At 39.9% G+C, this 20,737-nt stretch overlaps 1 protein-coding gene across 7 annotated transcripts in view; it reads left to right on the top strand.

Moving 5' to 3' along the window:
* Window positions 1–20,737, top strand: part of DCAF11 (DDB1 and CUL4 associated factor 11) — a 717,991-nt gene that overhangs the window by 236,639 nt on the left and 460,615 nt on the right. For 4 of the 7 annotated variants that reach the window (XM_078644967.1, XM_078644968.1, XM_078644965.1 and 1 more), the window contains exons 5-8: window positions 16,561–16,661; window positions 18,533–18,679; window positions 18,808–18,862; window positions 19,738–19,806. In XM_078644967.1, coding sequence (XP_078501093.1) covers window positions 16,561–16,661; window positions 18,533–18,679; window positions 18,808–18,862; window positions 19,738–19,806 — 372 coding nt within the window. The remainder of the gene's footprint in view (window positions 1–16,560; window positions 16,662–18,532; window positions 18,680–18,807; window positions 18,863–19,737; window positions 19,807–20,737) is intronic. The other 3 variants (XM_078644970.1, XM_078644971.1, XM_078644969.1) reach the window with 1 other exon arrangement.

Raw genomic sequence — 20,737 nt, 5'->3', positions numbered from 1 at the left:
TAGCAAATTCCAGGAGGTCCTCATAAGAGGTAACAGCAAGTTAAATATTCTTCTGCTGGCCTCAGCCTCCATAGCTGTAATATTTGAGCCATTGCACCAACTGTCTGTATCAAGATTATTAGCCCCTTTTGTCCCAGGTCTCATTGAACCAGCCATGGATCTGTTCTTGACTCTGGACTTTATTAAGGTGGCCCCTCCTTGCCTACGAAAGAGATACAGGCCCCCTGACCAGGATCTGTTATCCCTCCACGCGGATCCACCACCTAACTGATTGTTTTAGCTCCTCAGAAGCTTCATGCCACAGCCCCTTCCTCTACAGTTTCTTCTGATAACGGAAGGTAGAAACTGAACTAGATTGGCAGAAAAGAATGTGGCACAATGACTATTGCCATAAAGTGAGCGCTCACTTCTGAAGAGGTATGACAGGGCACGGTAGGAGTCACTACAACAGATCATTAAGGACCTGCCCAGAGACTGACACAAAGTTTTCCAGGAAATCATCAATAAAGGCATGATAATATCCAATCTGATCATCAGTGCTGCAGCAGATACATCCATCCAGGCAGCTCATGGATACTCTCATGGGTTGGCTTTTGTCGCACCTTGTGGCTCAGACTCACAGGACTGAAGCCCACCACAGGATCTTAATTCTTCATTCTCAGGGAACACATTGCTTGGATATCATGCTGATGATGAAATGTCTCGCATGAAAACAGAGCTCTGCAGACACTCTGCGGGTGGTTGGTTTCGAAATGAGGAAGCAATACAAGAGACATTCCTGTAGACCCTACGACTGGCTATATTTACATCAGAGGTCAAACCCCTCACTTGCCCCAAGGGCAACAACTACAGCAACAGTACAGGCATCAGAAGCAGAGGTGTCAATCAAGAGGCAGAGGAGGTCAACAACAAGCTCCCTCCGCTACTAAACCTATCATTGTTGGCAAGCAATTAGTTCCTTATCCCCCCGTTACCCTCTTCAGTAGGGGGAAGCATTACATTTTACCAAAATAGTGGAAAAATATATATCCAATGACAAATGGGATCTGAACATTGTGCAAAAAAGATACTATCGTGAGTTCAAGTATCCTCTACCAACAATTCCACTGAAAACATCTCCCACGTTCCTTCAGAAACAACTACAGCAAGAAGTATTCATCCTCTTGCGAAAACACATGGTGGAAACGGTCCAAACTTATCAGAAAGGCATAGGAATTTACTTCTGTTACTTTCTATTGAAGAAGAAAGGACCAAACAAGTAGATTGGAAGATAGCAAATGAGTTTGCAAAGAAAAGTTCAGAATGTTGGCTCTGCATCAGATGTATCCTCCACTCCATCTGGGGGGATTGGCTATGCTCCGTTGATCTGCAAGATGCATATTTTCATATACTGATTGCCAAACAAGTGCTTGAGATTCACAGTGAGAAGCGACTATTAACAATGCAAAATCCTTCCTTTCAGTCTTACACATGCACACTGGACCATTTCATAATGCCTGGCAATCATTGCAGTTCACCTCAGGAAATGGAACATATTTATCTTCCCTTATCTAGACGATTGGCTAACTAAAGCTTCAATTTATCCACAAGTGTGCCAACATGATCAGATTGGTGTTGTCACCCTCAATGGATTGGGATTCCTTGTGAGACACAAAAAATTCTTCCCTGTACAATGCCTTTAAAACCTGTTAGCTGTTTATAAACAAAAGTGTTTCCTTTAGAAGAGTGATGATTTCCATCTTTCAAAAATGTTGCACACTGAAGAGAACTTTCCATCTTCTAGCAATTATTGTATCTGCTAGGGTCGATGGCATCATGCAACGCCATGGTACAGAACGCATGCTTGAACACAAGACCTCTGCAACAGGGTCTGAAGGATCAGCTGGACCACCTCTTGGGCAAATGGGAAGACAGATAGATCGTAACAACTCGAGCAGAACATTCCGTGTCTTCAAGGAAATCTTCACAAGGGAATGAGTTTTCATCAAGACATCCCAACACAGATGATAGATGCCTCCTGTCTGGTTGGGGTGCTCGCATGGAAGTCTTCCCTCCAGAACTTTTCACCAGGACAAACCTGAAGGGCAGGCTCACTGGATTGGCTGGCTAGGTCAAGTCGGTCCACATATGTCGCTTTTTTCCAAAGTTGCTCCAACCGTCTTCAAACTTCTGGAACTTCATCCTGAAGTTCCTTTGAGGGTCCCAAAGTGTCCAAAACATATTCCAATGGTCTGGAAGCTCCAAGATGGGCCTTGCAAGTTTGGGACTTGAATTCCCACAATCCAATTGGACAAAACCCTTACAAATCCACTGGTGGTGATGGTCCAGGTGAGCTCTGTTAACATGTACCTTGCAGGTAGTCCACTCTTTAGTCTTTTTGAAGCAGGTTTGATCCATAGGGCTGTAGTTCCCGATTTGTTCAGCAGGCACAGTCAGTCAGAGTGCAGGGCCTGGTTGGTGTAAATCAAACTTCCAGCATGGACCCTGCTTTTTTTGTAGTTTCAAGCTGCAGATCTGAGAGGAACTGCCCTTCCCAGATAATTATTCAGTGTTATCTGGGGTCACCCAGGAGGGCACTCCTGTCCAATGAGGTGCAGGACGACATCCCAGAGCATAAGTATTTCCTCCAAAGTGTGGCACAGTGGTCTCCCAGAAAGCATTATGTCTCCGAATTTCAATATGGCTAAAGTCCCTGCAGAGAGGCAAGAGCTGTCTAAACCAACCTCCAGGGTGGCTCATCCCCATATTCTCCATCTCCTTCCTTAAGCCTGCTATCTGGCTGGGTTCAAAGAGTAGGGGTGTAAATGAAACTGGTTTCTTCTGTCTGTCTTCTCCTTCTATTAAAGATTATTGTTTAAGACCCCCCCCTTGCTCTGGCATTCCTATGTTGCAGAACCCTCTCCTCCCAGAACGGCTCCTTCACCCCAGTGCTAATTATCACCTCTTCAAAGCAGCGTGGCTAATCCACTTAACTCTGGCCAATCAGGACAGGGCACTGGAAGGCTGAATTTTGGCTTACAGACAAAAAAGTCTCTTAACTTCGTCTCTGTACATTTTAGGATAAATTCAACTTTAGCATATTGTTGGATTTATCAATACTATGCTAGTAAGTCATTAAATTATATTTTATGATTCGCCTGACAGGAATTATTAGTTGATAACTTCTTGTCATGTTAACCTATTTGGCTCTGGATCTCCAATGGGGAAAATGAACTGGGCAATTTCCCAACACCAGTGCCTATAAAACATATTTTATAAGGACCCTGCCTATATCTACAGGTCCCTTCGCCCCTGGAACACCTAGGGGAGACTTTAGGGGTCCTGAATATGCACAAATAGTGCAGATCCTCGCTTCACAGTGCTCTTAGCTCAAATATCGATTTTGGGAAGCACTTGACTACAATGTGGGAATTGAAATGTGCAATTTCACTAAACCAAATACATATAAAACCTATTTTTAAGGGACCTCCTTATAAAAATCGACCTCCCCACTACTGGGACACCTAGCGGAGACCCGGGGGTGGGAGTGGGGGCGGGGGGTACCTAATATGCCAAAATATTGTAGCTTATTTCAAATGCTGAAGTCGAATTTGGACACAATTTGCATTTTAAAAGCAGTCCTTCAACACATGGCTGCTATTAAATGGACCTCAGTCCACTTAAGTACACAATGCAAGGGCAGAAAGGGCTGCTGGCCTCTAAACTGTCATTTCCTATTATATTCTTGGGTCTTAAAGGTAGTTTTAATCCCCATGCTCTATTATGTGTTAGGGCTTTATAGGAGAGGTCAAGGCAATCAAAGGGGTACCCTATCCTATAGTGTACCCTAGTGTATCTAGGTGTTTTCACTGTATTCTAAGTGTGCTTTCAGCATAGCACTGGCCCTGGGCCTCGTTAGGCAGAGCCCATGGATAGTCTGAGTCCGCTACCACCAGTACCAGTCAGCAAAAAATGGGGGTGCCCAGGCCACAGAATTTTTACAATTGGTAGTGATGAGAACTATCCCCAAATTCCTCCCAAAAATGCATCGGACTTTCATGTCAATCAAGTTATCACCTTACACACCTTTTCTAAAAAAAATATCCTGCAGAGAGGTCTCTCCACACTCTCCACATGTGAGAAGGGCGTTAACATTTTATCTGGACAAGTCTGAGGAGTTGAGAAAGTCCAAACAGTTGTTTGTAAACAATGGTCCTTAACTAACAGGATTTGCCACATCAAAACGATCCCTATCCAGTTGGATAGTCTCTTCCCAGGCCTTGAAAAATCTACTCACCCATCCACTATTGCGAGTCAGATTTTATCAGGGCTAGCAATTTTTCAGTCCTACTGACCCATTCTAGCGAGAGAGCTCGCGCTGCCAAACAGGTGTTCTGTCCATTCAGAAAGTGAATGAGTAATATAGATGCCTTTAAATCTTGTTTTTATCGTGTCACATTTGGTGTGCGTTCAAAGACACAAGTCAAATGTTAGCTTATGTCTTCTTACAAATTTCTGCTTTTTTTAACCAGGAGATTGGTATTTACCTTTTCCGGCTACAAAGTTAGAGAATTTTGTAAAGTGAACTCTCTGACAATCATGCTGGAGTACAGGAAGTGTAAAATAAAAGTCTGTAGCATGTCATTTTTTTTTTAACACACAACATTTAAATTGCTGGTAAATGAACTGTTAAAAAATATTTAAAAATATATGAGCCCATTTTCTTTTTGCATTTCTGAAGTGTGATGGAAACAAAGATTTAATAGGATCAAAACAAATCAGATCATCTTACTTGGTGATGAGCAAATGATAAATATTTGCTGAAATCCTTTTCTACACATTGTTTGTACGCTATATAGTTTTATCAGTGAAACTGCATGCCAGTGCTTCAGTTTATGGCAATTTCAATGGAAAATCTGCTGCCTGTAATTGACCGTGTAATATCACATCATGCTTTTGTAATCTTTCTTAAAAGTGAGATATCTTAAGCATGAACTGAGAAACATTCCTGCCTCCACCCTGATGACAATGCTTACAGGGAACTAAAAGGCTGGTCAGAGGGTCCTGTGTACCCTATATGTGGTCTAGATTCTTTTTATACATAGAGCAAAAGTTTAGTATAATAAATCAAACAAGAGTTTTTTGTTTTTGTGTAAATTAAATCTTTTCCGGTATCACACAATTTGAGACCAGTTTATGGGGAAGTGCATCACAGTAGGATGAGTAGATAATTCTGGTCACTAGACCTGCAGGACTGGTAACATGTTTATGATTTTCAAGGCCTGCTTGTTTAATCCTGTGTTACCAGAAAGCTAACGCATTCTTACCTAGAAAACCAAAATCCCATGCAACCAGAGGTAAAGTAGCTACTGCTCCATTACTGAGAAATATTCTCGTCTCAGAGACCTACAAGGCGGAAATTTAGGAGTTCTCTTCACATGTTTACAATGCACTATTGTCTTAATTAAAATTCTTGAGGCGATGCCCAAGTAGGGCAAACCTCTCTTAGAAATCTCAGTGCTTAAACGTTAAACCTTTGTTCATCTCTTCCTTTGTGGCTTAAGGCATGTGCTAGCCATTCTATTAAGTGTTTATGATTATCAATGGAAATTCCCTGAGAGAGAAGGAATTGTTTCTTACCTGTAATCCTAGTTGTCTCTCAAGAGATTCTCCATTGAAATCCTAAACAACCCTCCCTCCTTCCTGATGGAAGAGTAAACATTTTGGTTAATACTATCCTGTCACTTACTATATTAAAAAAACATAGTCAACTGCCTCCTACAGTGCGGCATGGGACACTGGAGGTCGAGGGCCCTCAAAGGCGCAATGTTATATTGTGTTTCTTACAATTCTGCAGCCTCGTTACATTGCCCTATCATTCTTTGTCATTCACTTTAACACAGAATCGAAAGGGTTTCGAAGGATGTTCCAAACTGTCAATTTTCCTTTTTTGTTGACTTTTAAAAACAGTATGTATTTTCTTCCATCTTTTACAGTAAATTAATGAAATTGACCTGAATAGCCGGTCTAAAGGCAGCAAAAGTTTACATTTTTATCACATGTACCTACTGACCCTTCTGAAGTAAGGCGAAGATACTATATAAAATGTGACTTTGGAAAAAAAGTACTCCGGGAGCTGCGCACGTGGATGGGACTATTCGGTGCTTATGATTTCAATGGAGATTCCTCTGAGAGACAAGTAGGGTTATAGGTAGGAAACCATTTCACTAGTATGTTATTGTTTCAGGGGCGTTATAGTTAGCTGGACATTTCACTCGTACAAAACCATTGAAATTCCCCTGTTATAGTTAGTTCAGCTAACTATAACTCACCCGCCCACAATGCACTGCTGATTATGTCACATATTACATCACTCATAACATGGTCAGTGACATCACTTATTACATCACTGAAGACATCTCAAATGACATAACTGATGACATCATCCAGTGAATGTGTATCTTTCTGAAAATTAAATATTTTTTATATATGTATATCTCAAGGTCGATGGAAAAATAAATGGGTAAATAAGTGTCTGAATGGATAGTTTTTTGTAAAATTGATTGTATAACTGACTGATTAAGTGTATCTTAGTGAAGCCTATGTTTTTTTTCAGTGAATATATATATATATATACATACATCCATCCATATACACACATATATAAACACCCTGTCCTGCTCCAATTGAAGAAGGCATGTACACAGGCTGTAAGGATACGGCATTATTTATTTTCGTGGGTATCCCTCAACTCTGCGACCAGAGAGACGCGCTTCGGCTTCGCAGAAGCCTTTGTCAATCTAATTGGCGCCAAATACACATTAAGTATATATAGCCCTTCCCACTTGAGGCACACATAAACATAAAGAAAATACTTTGCATTTGGGGTTATGCACTCGGACAGACCAATTATTTTATTTAAACATTACCATGACAAAATAACTCAACAGTGCGGCTGGTACAAGTGGTCATACGTTATTAAATGTAATGTTGTAAATAAACTGCAAAGTGCAACCCAAGCATGTCTCAACATAATGTGTCCTCCGCCTGCACTGATCCAGGGATAAATAATGCGTGTCTGAACGTGCACATGGGAAGAGTAAATCGTAAGCTTATTACTGATTTAAACCGCGCCAATCCCTCAGAAAAATAAAGCCCTCAATATATAAAACAAAACATCTAAATGTATTATTTAAAAATCGTGCTGTGCATACCAACTTTGCATTGAGGTGAGACCTTTTGACCCCATGATGTTGCCCTTGATGCTGATTGGATATGCCAGTAAATGACCTGTGGTTCGAATTACGGGCTCTAAGAAATTTTATGCTGCGTTTTAGCAAGAACTACACTAAACCGCGTGAGAGGCAGGGAAATACACAGGTTAATAATCTGTCCCGGGGCTAAACATTACAATACAATATGAGTAATTTCGGCATGAACGCCAGCCACCTGGTGAATGCTTGAATTCCCAACCAGACTACTAGTCCCACAATGCTTCTCTGGGGTTGCAACAATGTCTGGAGTTCATAAGCATACAGCCTGAGTTCAAGTCGAAATCATAGGCTCATTATGTTGGTAACCAAAAGTCTCTTTCAAACAGACGGTAAATGCGCAAAGCGGGAACATGTCTCAATGTCACTCATAAGGCACAATGAAAAACATTGCTCCAAATTTTTGTGATTAGAAAAAATCATTGTCTATGGCCATTATATATTATTGTAATTAGTGTTCAATAAACATACAAAACTATTTTTACTTTTGATAAAACATTAAACTGTACATGATCAAGATCTTTCAACACTCAGTCACTCAACATATCCAACTTCAACCACTTCACTCACAGCTGCAACACTCTATTTACAATTGAACACTAATTACAATAATATATAATGGCAATAGACAATGATTTTGTCTAATCACAAAAATTTGGAGCAATCTTTTTCATTTGAAGATCTTATGGCTCAACAATTAATGGTCTACGCGTTTCGAACTCCTACTTGGTAGGGAGTTCTCATCAGGACCCTAAAAGCTTTGCTGAGGAAAAGCCGGGCTCTATTCAACCCGACGCTACACAATCAAGCCGACAACATGCAAACACATCTAACTTTTTGATTCATGTTGGAAACTTATTTAATGAATCGTCGCTTCTTTGTAGTTTGTAGATGCAGACACTCGGTATGGCCTCTGAATGTCGCTGTCAAAAACAACCCAGTTAATGCGGCGTGTACATTCAATGGCGTACGCCATTGAATGTACACGCCACATGGCAATTGTTTCGTTTTCTACTCATAAGGCACAGCACTGGAAATGGATTTGAAATGGGTTGGAGGAGACCGATAAACAAAAGATTGAAGTATGCCAAACAATCATCACGTATCTGCATCGGCGGTGCCCAGTCGCCAAGGGGCACCAGTTTCCTGAGCAAGGCTTTTCTAGACTAGGGACCCCGTGCTGGCAGTCGGCAAAACCGCCTCGTTCCGGTGTCCAATGCTCCCACTGCTGTCATCCTCGTTCTCTTCCCGGCGTACTTCTTGGGGGCTCTCCGATACACATATATACATTCACTGAAAAGATTGCACACACACACAACCAGACAAATTCAGCAGTTCTAGTTAGTTGAGCTACCTCATGAATATAAATGAGGTAGGTTAATTGCAACCTCATTAGGAATCGCTTAATGTTTCTGAGACACATTAGTACAACGCGTTTTGCAACTTCCCAATTGCGAGTCACGAGAGGTCACAATTAGGAACTCTCAAAAAGAAGCGGGTGTACATGTGGCTCTTCATCGTTCTCTTCATATGCAGGACCAGACATACCGATGCTGATGAGGGAGGAGGGAAGAACACTATTGATTTATTTTGAAAGTTTTTAGGGCATTACTTGGTTTGCCACAATCAACCCTGTTGGTGCCCTTATTTTTGGATTTGGGTTGTTTCTGCATTGAGGATTTGGCCCGATTTAGGCCTATAGACTTTTGGAGAAGGCTGTGGGCCAACCCTGATCTCTCATTGTATGCCAAAGCACTTGTTGATTTTAGAAGGGTAGGATGCCTAAGTAGGCTCAAGTGACTCCAGTACATAAAAAAACCCTGATGGATATGGGGATGGGTGCACTCTGGGAGAACCCAGAAACGAGCCCAATGCCGACAAAAAAAGAGTTTAAAGCTAGTTATATGGACATTGTGAAGTCTAAGCGTTTTTTTTATCCATCACAAGGCCAACCCTGACTAGGGACTTCCTGTCAATTAAACATGAGGTTGGTTTCGAACAATATTGGGATATCATCTCAAAACCGATGAATAGGAAGCTTTACCACCAGTTTAGTGTAGGCTCCCTCCCAACCAGAGTTTTCTCCAGTAGATGGCTCATGCGAATGTCAGATCTGTGCCCATTGTGTTTAGTCCAGTCGGAATCAATTGCCCATATCCCATTTGTATGCCGGCCTATAGGCCACCAAGGATGAAATGGCTTAAACCCATTTGTACCATCTTAGGCACGAGAGTGGCTATAGAGGCACTGAGGAGCCTTCAGACATGTCATTCAGGAATCTATTGTCATCGCCATGGCAACATTTCTGAGTTGGGCATGGGTTATTCGGGCAAATAAAATCAAAGGCTTACAGATCTGATCTGTTTAAATCCATGTGTTTCTTTCTTATTCCGTGGATTGTGTTGCAACCTGTGTCTGCCACCTTGCTGAGTATTGTGGTGGGGCCCATTGATTGTGCGAAAGACCTGGGTAGCTTCTATCCTTTAGTCTGTAATGATGTTTTGTTTTACTGTTTTCCGCCTACATTATAATTTAAAACTGAGCGGTTATTTTATTTCTTAATTCTTTTGACTAATTGTCTTAATAGTATATTTGAGCTTGCCGAACTGATGGATTATTCCTTCTTTTAAATACTACTGTGACTGTTCCAGTATAATGTAATATTGTCACAACTCAACCATTTTAACTAAGCTTTTTTATCTTGTCTGTTTCTTAATTGAGTGCATGTCTTTTATGGTTTTATAATCGAAATAAAGACTTTATGACTGTTTTGTAAGTTTTATGTAGCGCAAACATGACTCTTGCAAATGTCATGTGGAGTCTACATGCTGATTTATTGTGGGCTTTGTCAACGTGATCATGAGTAATTCTCAAAAGCAAAGCTTAAATCTTCAAGTAAACAACTTAAATAATATTCTGAACCCAACACTAGATGGCAGAGTTGGGCAAAGCATATGGTCTACAACAGATCCATCTACAGACAGTTGGTTATAGTTAAGTAAAGATTTCCGTATCCAGCTGTCTTTTTTTTTAATTAACCAAGATTTTTTTTTCTATAAAACAACTAAATTGAGTAAATCCTGAATCCAATCCTCCGTTCATGTTTTTAGTTGATTATCCATATCCTTTGCATTACTCAATGTATTCCAGTATAGCTCTCATACCAAATTCATTGTGTTTGCGGGTGAGTGATAGAATTGATTTATCGTAATGCAGCAGGATGAGCATTTGCTGGTGTTTGATTCTAAGGTCTGTTACCGGCAGACGTTTTGGGGAAAAATTAACCAAAATGTGAATAGCCTGTTACCCATGCAGATACCCATGCAGATATTCGTCAAGTGGGGGAGTTTCATTTTGAACAAATAGATTTGAGAGCAACCATTCTAAACAAAGAGAACAGGGTTAAAAAATCTATTACTAAATGATGTACCCATGGTACTTTTATTGTTTCATATACTTCTTCCACATCATACTTTACACACACCTACAGTCAACCCAAACTATGAGCCTTATATTTAGTAAAAATCTCTCCTCCGTTATTATAAATTATTTCAAGTTCAACAATAAAATCTGTTTAAAAAAGCCACAATTCATAAACGTTTCTACAGGAGAAACCACAGGAGTTTTTATGCTGAATTATCCATACATGTGCCTGGTAATCCTTTCTCTTCAACCCCAGTTTATTCTACTCGAGCTTTATTTTGCATTACAAACAGAGTCTCTAGTCACTTTATTTTGTAGTACATATATGGTAATGGACAGCAGTATTCTGATGATATGTCTAACTGTGAGTCTCAAAGGAGAAAACATCAATGAAAATTGCAAATAATAAACAATAGAATAAAAACAAATTGTCAGTCAAAAACAATACAATAAATACAAGCTGTCAGTGCGGCATTTCTGTGGACTTAGGTTGATAGACACCACCTTCTTCAGGACAGACTTAAAAAAACAACAATATTGTTCACTCTGGAAATAAAAACATTGAATACATCAAAGTTCAGTAAAGGAGGACCCCCCCTTTTCCAATTCCTATCAGTGATTACTTACTTACAGTTTATAATATAAACTGAACGGATATCACTCCTACGATTGGGTGGTCAATCACTTCCTTTGGGTTTAAATCACCAAATGATTTATTGGCCAGGATTTCTTCTCTTTTGTCCCTGATTTTCGCTATGGATATATGTTAATATCAATATTTTATGTACTAATTTTACCATAGTTTATTTTCAGTTATGGGTATTAAAATATAGCTGCTTACCCTTAGTTCCGAGGTGTTGTATACTCATTCCTTTAATCAATGGGCTGTTTTCGGCTGCAATCTTAATCTTTTTAAAGTAGTGTGGCATGGGCACCAATAATTTCTTCACCCTTATGCCGTATCCAACTTTTAGGGCACTTTTTAATGTTCCACAGCCTCTAGGTCTATAAAGTATACAAATATATATAAGGAAAGGTTTTTAGGCTTAAAACAAATGTTGTATTTGTATTTTTCCAATACTGAATAGCTCAAACAAAACTTAGCTAATTTATGTATACTATTACTTTGTCAGATTCCCCCCCCCTATTATCTACTTGTTTAATACAGAGATTACAATAAATTAATGTAAGCTTTACCCATCAGCCATTGCATCTTACTTAAACACAACTGCTAAAATGAGGTAATGAAGTGTGATTGGGATTAATCTTACTTATGCATAACCTATTGACGTGTGTGTCCTTGTCGTATTAACCTCCACAAGAACAACATTGTCCTCCAGAATGTTTCTTCCTACACTACAAAGGAATATTCAATAAAATAAAACTGAAATCTGCAAATGCACTTTTTTTCCACTTGTGGAGCATATGTGGGCTTGCTCTGCAGACGAAAAAGTAGGCCCAGGGCAGTTGCTTTGAGGAACACTGTTGTAGACCAGGCAATGTATTTACCTTATTGGTGATTACATCAAGGTAGCTACTATCCCAGGCTCCTTGATTTTGCTCTTGAAAACCACTTGCCCGGCAGGGGAGCCTGTGTCCTGTAGCGCAGAAGGACCCTTATATTCCATGGAAATATCTCTGAAAATCTAGAAACACTTTTTTTTGTTTAAAAAATGAAACTTGGGTCCTACAAGAGTAGATGAGATTTCCAAAGCACTTCAGTCAAACCACAAGTTACCCCCAAGAGAAAGAGGGCGATTATAAGTACTCATGCCTAGACATAAAGTACTAGATATTAAGGCCCCAGATTCATGGCAAAACTCCCCAGTAGTCAGACTTTTTTGCCTCTCCTTTTCCTCCCCAATTTTGTATCCTCTTTGACTTTTCCTGGGCACCTTAAGGCATAGCTCCGTTCTCTACACTTTGGATGAAAACCTGACTGTTTGTCAAAGGTTTTGACTTAAAATTTAGCTAGATTTTCTGAAGTTCTCCCTCTATCAACTCTTCCAGGCTAGCCCACTCCACCAAATTTGCCAGCAGCCTTGTGGATTTTGATATCTGTTGGGTGTTTTAAATGCCCGAAGAATAAAATGCAGACTCCTTTGTTGTAATGTAAGTTGCGTAGTTGATGTTATCTCAGCAGTCCGTAGAATTCGAACACATTTTTTGTACTCCATAGCCATGATGTGTGTTTTATATAAATGTAACATATTCTGTTTTAAATTAAATACATTTAGAATTAAAGTTACAAACTGTTAAGATCCTTGGATTCCAGGTTTCCCAAGCTGTGTCTTTCCTCTGCTCGGACTAGCCATCATGCTGGCCCTACTTGTCAAGAATACCCCCTGTTTTGGCAAAAGTATTAGAAACATGCACAGTAGGAGCTTTGATGTTGAGATTCCCCTATTGTAGAGGAGTGTGACATATAGGAGGTTGGAGGACCGAAAACGAGATTGGCCTTAAATTGTTCATTTTACTGTAATTGCAGGTTAATAAAATTCATTAACGTATCCCAACTATCCCAAATCTAAACATAAAAACACTCATCCCTATGACGTCCAATTTCTGGGGTTTCTTTATAAAAGCATGAATGTACCTATGTGTATTTTGGAGTAGGAGCTGGCCCTTGTTCACAGTATTGAAAACTTGGTGATTCATAACAACTCTGCAGCTTGCAATAACTCAGCAACCTAAGTAGTGGAATATCCATTTTCCCTAAATTAATTAGATCCCAAAATGTTTAGGGATGCACAATATTTTTTTAACTTGTAGTTTGTCCTGCCTGGGAATTCAGCAGATTGGTACTTATTTATGTAGGTGGCAGTGTAAACATTTGGTTAATACTTATTGCACTGAAGGCCCACCTACCTTTGTGGAATACTGCTTTATAATCATTTCACAGCAAAGGACCACACTGTAAATGGAGAAACCTGTGCACAAATTACTGAGGTTTTGCATCTTGAGGCTATTTTAAATTCACCTGGCACTCTCTGACCTCTCCAGTGAAATAAAAATGTGTAGTCTGTATTATTTCATTATATAAACTTTCCCATTGTGCCTCACAAATGAGTATCAGGAAAATCGAGTTTAGGAAGGCAATTAGCTTTGCTGGTCATTTTGGGCTTATTGTCAACATTCCCCTGATTCATGTACTTTTGCCATGGTTGATGCTCAAAAACATTTACCTAGATGCTTTTCAGAACCTAACCTCTAGCTGGTAGAATGATGTACAGTATATGACTCATGACACTAGAGTTGCCTCAAGCTTTAAAACTAGTGTTACAGGTCTGTAACATACCCCTTAGTATTGTTGGAATCTCCACTAATTTGTTAAAATCTACAACAAAAAGCTCTAGCAAGACCCTCTTGTACCTTTGTTCTGTGGCCATAAAACGGTTGATGTACACTTTCCGACACCAGCTTCTGTCAAATTCTGTTAACTACAGAAGAAGTGCATGGCTCCTGAACAGCACTCCCAATTAATTCTGACCCTCCACAGAATTCTAATTATAGCTTCCACTCGCAGGGAAAAGTGTCCTTCATCATCTCCTATTGCTGCCCTAGGCAATGTGAGTAGAAGACCTTAGCAAGCCTTGATACAGCGAACAATGACTGTGTATCTCTGCCCTAACTTCTAAACACGATAATGGGATGGATAATATATTCTCATTTGAAGTGATGGGTATAATCTCCCTCAGATTCAAATCAGCTCCTCCAAATATCTATCCTCTGAACACCTTCCCTATACACTTGGACAGATCTTTCAAGAAGAAAAATCCTTCAAGAGCAGTGGATGAAGCTCTTTGTTTGTGAAGCAGAGCTATCAAAATAAGCTGTACAGACCATTTATTGACTTAACAACCACCAATAACCGGATTAAAAATAATTTAGAATATTCCTATTATCCCAACTATTTCTCCTTTTCCATTAAGGGGAAATATGCATGCTGTATACAAACAAGGTGCAGACTTCCTTAACCACATTATGAATCAACATGGTTTTTGTAATTCAAGATCATGAATTCAGCAGTACAATTCTTGGATCTACACTTTTCATAGTTGAATCAGAACATTCAAAATGCCTTAGAGTATTTACAGCCTGCTTTATCTGAATGATAAGCTTTCCAAAGTCCACCCTTGAGACAAGGTGGTAAGAGGCTTAAATATTGTGGCAAATCTTTCAAGATATGCTCCTCTAGATGAATCGCAACCAATGGACCTTAATTCCTTTTTTAGCAAATTTTGGACAAATCTGGAATGTCAGTTTTGGAAATCTTGCTTTTCTCTTCTTTATTGAAAGGGGATGCCAGGTACCTTCTAAGACTTCATTATCCCCTAATGCCATGAAATCCTAGGGAGTTGCATGTGCTTTACAAAAGCCCAGGTAACATGACCTGTCTTAACCAGAAATGTGTATTTTATTGATTAAATCCTGTTTCTCCAGCCATATGTTTATGGTAACTGGGCTTAGCGCCTTCCTGCATATTTATTGTACTTCATATACAACCACATGGGATGCTCCTTTGTGAATGTTTGGACGACCAGTGAATCCAGCAATCTGGTTAATGGGAACAGACTGTAACCTAGACCTACACACATATTCCTTTTCTTTATTATCAACCCCTGTTGAAAATATTATACTGTGAGTGTAGTTCCAGAGTGTCTCTGCAGAAACATCTACCAAGATGAATAGGGATGTATACATTGATGAATACATGGAATACCCACATGAATCACTGGCAGTTCAGGGCGCATAGGGCTAATTGAATTAGGAGAAATTGTAACACCCAATTAGACAGAACCTGAGTGCTGAATATCTCACTCTAAAATAGATTCCTTTTTGGATTTCATTACATTTCCTTCTCCTTCAAACAACACACCAACAATATACTAATTGACCATGCTTTGAGGTTCAAGATCCCTACTTAAGAGGAGCACTGAGCATCTGCCACTGGCTGAGCGTGGGGAATCTTTGGATAAAAGTAGTCCATTTCTAAGTGTCCGCTGTAAAGGCAGATGAGCTCTGCCGAACACTAGGGGAACACAAGCTTAACAAATATATTCAACATATGGGCCATCTCATTACTTTTTAGGCAGTGATTAAACATCCACCTGGACTGTTTGCAACAAAATAAATAGGAGAGTCCACATTTTAACTGCAGTACTACAATTAGAATAGCTTTTTGGACGGATTGTTAGATCTTTTGGATTACGTGCCCTACAATAAACTTACTTTGGAGGTAGACAAGCTTAAACAGTCTAAGTCTACAATGATCTTTGTTGCATTGCCTTGACTTCACCAATGGCATTATCTGAATCTAGTTCTGGAAAGATCACCCAGCAAATTGTAGTGCCGGCTGGATCTCATCTCCAGAATATCTGTCAGGCGTTTCCTCCGGTAAGAGCCACTCAGCAACCATTGCGACATCGGGAGAACCCTTTCCAAACATCTTTCCTCACTGGTATAGAGGCTAAATATTTTGTGAGAAGGCCTAAATAATTTATTTTACCCACTCAGAAGACCCTTTCTTTCCTGGTATATGCACTGTGTGACATTTGATCACTTGGTTGCTGTAACCTAACAGTGCCAATATTTCTGTTTAGTGAGGATGTTGGATTATATCAAAATTACATTTTAATTGGATTTTGTTTTTCTTATAAGAAAATGAAAATTATTACTTTTAGATAGTCACTGGCTAAACAAATATGCTGAAAAGAGAATTTTCGATCTAAAAGATGTTTGGTAGGTCCCACACATTTTCTGTGGTCTTCTAGGCTTCATTTCAAATAAACTATTCAGGAAGAAATGAAATAACAAGCAATTAACTATGCCGTGGTAAGTACAGTTTTCTCCCCCTTAATTTCCTTCTTTATGCCATTCTTTTTAGTTTCCTCCCCAATCACCTGAGCTTCACAGACTCCTACACCCAGAAGGCTTTTTGTGGGATCTATGCTAAGAGTGGCGACCTCTTCATGTCGGCTTGTCAAGGTACTTCCTGTACTGTCTTTTGTTTTGTATATCAGGCAGCTGCTGCATCTCATCATTTTTTGATCTGTGGTGGTGCATGATGCCTAAAACTTTGAAAAGAGTACCTCAGGTTTGGTATGTTGTTGTGTGTGTTTGCAGCTCCTTCATGTCTCAAAGACTTTGATTGTTCTTATTTTCCCTTTTTCTTGTTTTTTACTCTTTTTCTCAACCCTCCATCCTCAGCTTGTGGAATAGACTGTTTGCTTTCTAAGCTAGTCCTTTTGGGAATTTTGAAAATGCTGTTGTCTGATGTACAGACTACCAAGAATGTGCCTGCACCATTTGCTAAATATTGTGATACATTTTCCTGCAAATAGATGGTCAAATCTCTGACCTCCTGGTACTGATTCTGGCACTAAATGATAAAAATAAGGGGAATGGTGGCTGGAAATGGAGGCTTACTTCCGGACTTGAAGATAAAGTTGAACAAATGTGAAGTTATGAACTGCCATCTGTTCCCCAATGCCCCAGGATCTGAGACTCCAAGCCCATTTTCGGATCCATTAGTTTTTCTGCAGATTACATATAAAGGGGCCTGTGTTGTGAGTGCATGTATCGGTTAGAAACTATAGCACCAGCTTCAGTGAAGGACATTTCAGTGATCTCCCCAACATACATTGACTATGATGACTTCTTTTTTAATTTGCTCTATTTTACTATTTAGAAGCAAAAGAGTAAGGACATATGAGTTTAACAGTACACATGCATGTTATGAAACCTAAGTTTAAGGCACTGGTGGGCGATCGGAATTGGACTAATGCATAATGAGCCACCCATGCACTACACATAAGTTACATGTAACAGTGAGATTTAGTCATTTATAATCGACCCATCAAACCTCTTGAAGGATTTTAGTACTCCATTGCTGTTGGTTTATTGTGACCTCAAGGGGTTGTCAGTCAGAGCTGGGTTCCCAGTAACAACATTTTACTGGTTTTAAATTGATCATCTGTCTTCATGTCTCTGCCCGAAGATCATCCCGGTACTTGGTCATTACAGACTGGACACTGGGTCCAATTTTTTGTTGACCGAGTGCTTCATACACATTGTGTGTTTCTGCCAGGTTGATGATTTCCTCTTACAGTTGCCCCCTCCCTGTCTTTGAGATGCTCCTTTCTGCCATCTTTTTTTGGGTGAAAATTGTGTAGGTGCCTTCTAGCTGTTTCTGCATTAAATATCTGTGTTATAAGGATTATTCTTGACTGTTATGAATAAAGGTTTAAATGGTGCGTCAGTCCCAGTTTCCAAATAGATTCATTGTTATTCCAGTTCGTGCTGTTCTCTGCTCTTTAGCCTCCTGTTCGGTATGTGTCTGTAAAGTTCACTCCACAATTTCATGTATAAGATGAATCTTTATTCAGTAACAGCAACTCGGCATATCACTTTACCAGCTTATCTTCTTAGCCCGCCTCAACTGTTTAACATAGAACTTCCTACCCCATACATTCTATATTCTACCTAGTGATGTGGATACTCTCCAAACATGGAATGCATCAATACCACAGTGTCTATCTAAATACTTAGTGAGGCTTGCCCAGCTTTTCACACCCTGCTTTTAGTTTGTTGCCTAACCACGAGGCCTGCCAACATTCGAGCTGATATTTATTGTGAGGTCATATTGCGAACTCTGGCTGCTATGGAGCTAATCTTGATTGAAAGTATGTATATTTATTTGGTTGATGGTTTCTGCTTAATTTACGCTTCTTTCAAACATCATTGTTTATACCGATGCACTATGTATATCAAGACTGCCCTTTTCACTTACAGGGTAAGAAGGCCTTGAACTCTCTTTGCTCCCCATTACACTGTTCTCTTGTTACTGTGTCTTCTAGATCAGTACATTCGATTGTATGATTGCCGCTATGGCAGATTCAAGAAGTTCAAGACTGTAAAAGCCCGCGATGTTGGGTGGAGCATCTTGGATGTTGCCTTCACACCAGATGGAGCACACTTCCTCTACTCCAGTTGGTCAGACTATAGTAAGTAACCTCTACAACCCTCGAACCTCAACTCCTTTCCTGCCCAGTTCCAGTCTGATTCAGTCATGGACTGGTTATAATGCCTCGGGTAGCATTTAATTGTTGCTTCCTACTATCTTTTTCTCTAGTTCACATCTGTAATATCTATGGAGATTGTAATACACACACAGCCTTGGACTTGAGGTGAGTCATTGTATTCTTTGTATGTCCTCTAGCTCATTATACCACCACGTTATGAATTTGCATGGAAAGCTACATCAGAGTGCTGTTCCTCCTTCTCCTGGATCTGGGTGTTATCCCTGTTCTTCTTCCCGCTCCTCATATATAATACGTGCATTCATCTGCATTGTGGGTGGTCGGAAGGAGTCTCAAACTAAACTAGCCACCCTATGAGGATCTCGCAAAGCATAAGAGCACATAGAGGTAGGGAAGAGAATGTTGTACAAAGTTTAGTGTGGCACCTAAACATGGAGTCAAGTGGAAAAAAGGGTGCATCTGAGGAGAACTGTCTCTTTGCCAAGTGGTTATTGTGATCATACCTAACCCCTTTGTATATATTTTGCTCTCTCTGTCATTACCTATTTTATATTGACTGCTTTCTTATTTTTTTAACCATTCTCCTCTTTACCATTTTTTTCTTGAAAATACTTTTGTCTTCTCTCACTCTCTTGTTTATTTTTATCTCCCATATTCTACCATTTTTGTATTCTTATTTTTCTTCCACTTCTCTGCTGTTTTCTTCTCTTACTCCTTTTCAGTCAACAGTTCATTTGGTTCCTGTTTTTTTTCCCTTCGTTTCTCCCCATTACTCTTGTAACCTTACACCCTCTCTCTCTCCACTGCTCTGCATAGCCTATCTTTCTCTGGTCAGTCTTTCTCTGTTTTCCTGCTCCTTTTTCACTTCATTGCTTCTGTCTCTGCTTCCCATGTCTCTATTTTATTTTCCCTTTTAAATCTCTCTCTCTTGTGTCACTGTTGTGATCCTGTCCTCACTCACTCTCTTTCTGTCTTTCCTCCCCTATGCCTCTATCTTACGTCTTTATCCCTTCTCACTTCAGCCCGGCAGAACGCCGCTTTGCTGTCTTTTCCATCACAGTGTCCTCAGATGGACGGGAAGTACTTGGTGGGTGAGTATTACTCTTATCTGCTTCTCTATACACACTTATTGTGTTTGTTTTGATGGTCAGTTCTATAGTTCCAGTAACTAGTAGTGGAAGCATGCTGTGGTCTCTGGAGAAGTTGTGGGTGAGGTGTGTTTATTCAGGAACTGGGTAAAATATATCTTGTTTAGTACTGTATACATTGAGAAAGCTGCTTTCTAAATTGTACACGTGGATTAGGCAAGGGATAATAAAGCGATATCTCCTGTATTATAATTAGTTGGTTGGTGTTAGGTGTGACCAAGACTAGATTTCTGTTTCAGTAGATCTGCATCAAATGACTGGACAGTAGATGACATTTCCTTGGCAGTGTCATTCTCTCAGAGTTACTTCTATTGCTACAGAGCTTTTAATACCTTTTGCAAGAAAGGGAAGCCTTGCTCCGGACAAAGGTTGTGTTGATTGCCTACAGCTGCATATTGGATTTTGAGACACGGGCCACTTTTGAAGCTGTCTGGAAGATCTCTCTGACTTAAGGAGAGATTCACTACATTTGTCCAGTAAGGTAGTGGGTGATGTGCCAGGTCTTTGGCAATATTGCCCGGTATTGACCCACAATATGGTTAGAGGTTTTGGTCCTAATGATAATTTTAGATGAATCACCCTCCAAGTCAAAGTCAAAATGGTGCCATGTACTCTAATATTTGCAGGGGGCGTTCAGGTTGAGAATCAGGATACTCTTGCAATGATTTCTCAATAGATTTCACTTTATTGTCAAAGGATTGAGCAAATTCTTCTGATTGCCTCGGGCCATCAAATTTAAGAGAGAGTGGGGCTGTTAGCATCTCTGACTAGTTCTTAAAGTTTTTTGAGGAGGCTTTTGGCTGTGTATCGGTGACCTGAAATGGGTTGCCTTTTCATTGAAGATCTTTCTTTTGTAACCTGATCTTGCTGTCCT

The sequence above is a fragment of the Lissotriton helveticus genome, chromosome 5_1 (genome assembly GCF_964261635.1).
Source record: "Lissotriton helveticus chromosome 5_1, aLisHel1.1, whole genome shotgun sequence".
Lineage (NCBI taxonomy): Eukaryota > Metazoa > Chordata > Amphibia > Caudata > Salamandridae > Lissotriton > Lissotriton helveticus.
Note: the sequence above shows the minus strand (reverse complement) of the source record. Positions and strands in the feature narration are given on the sequence as shown.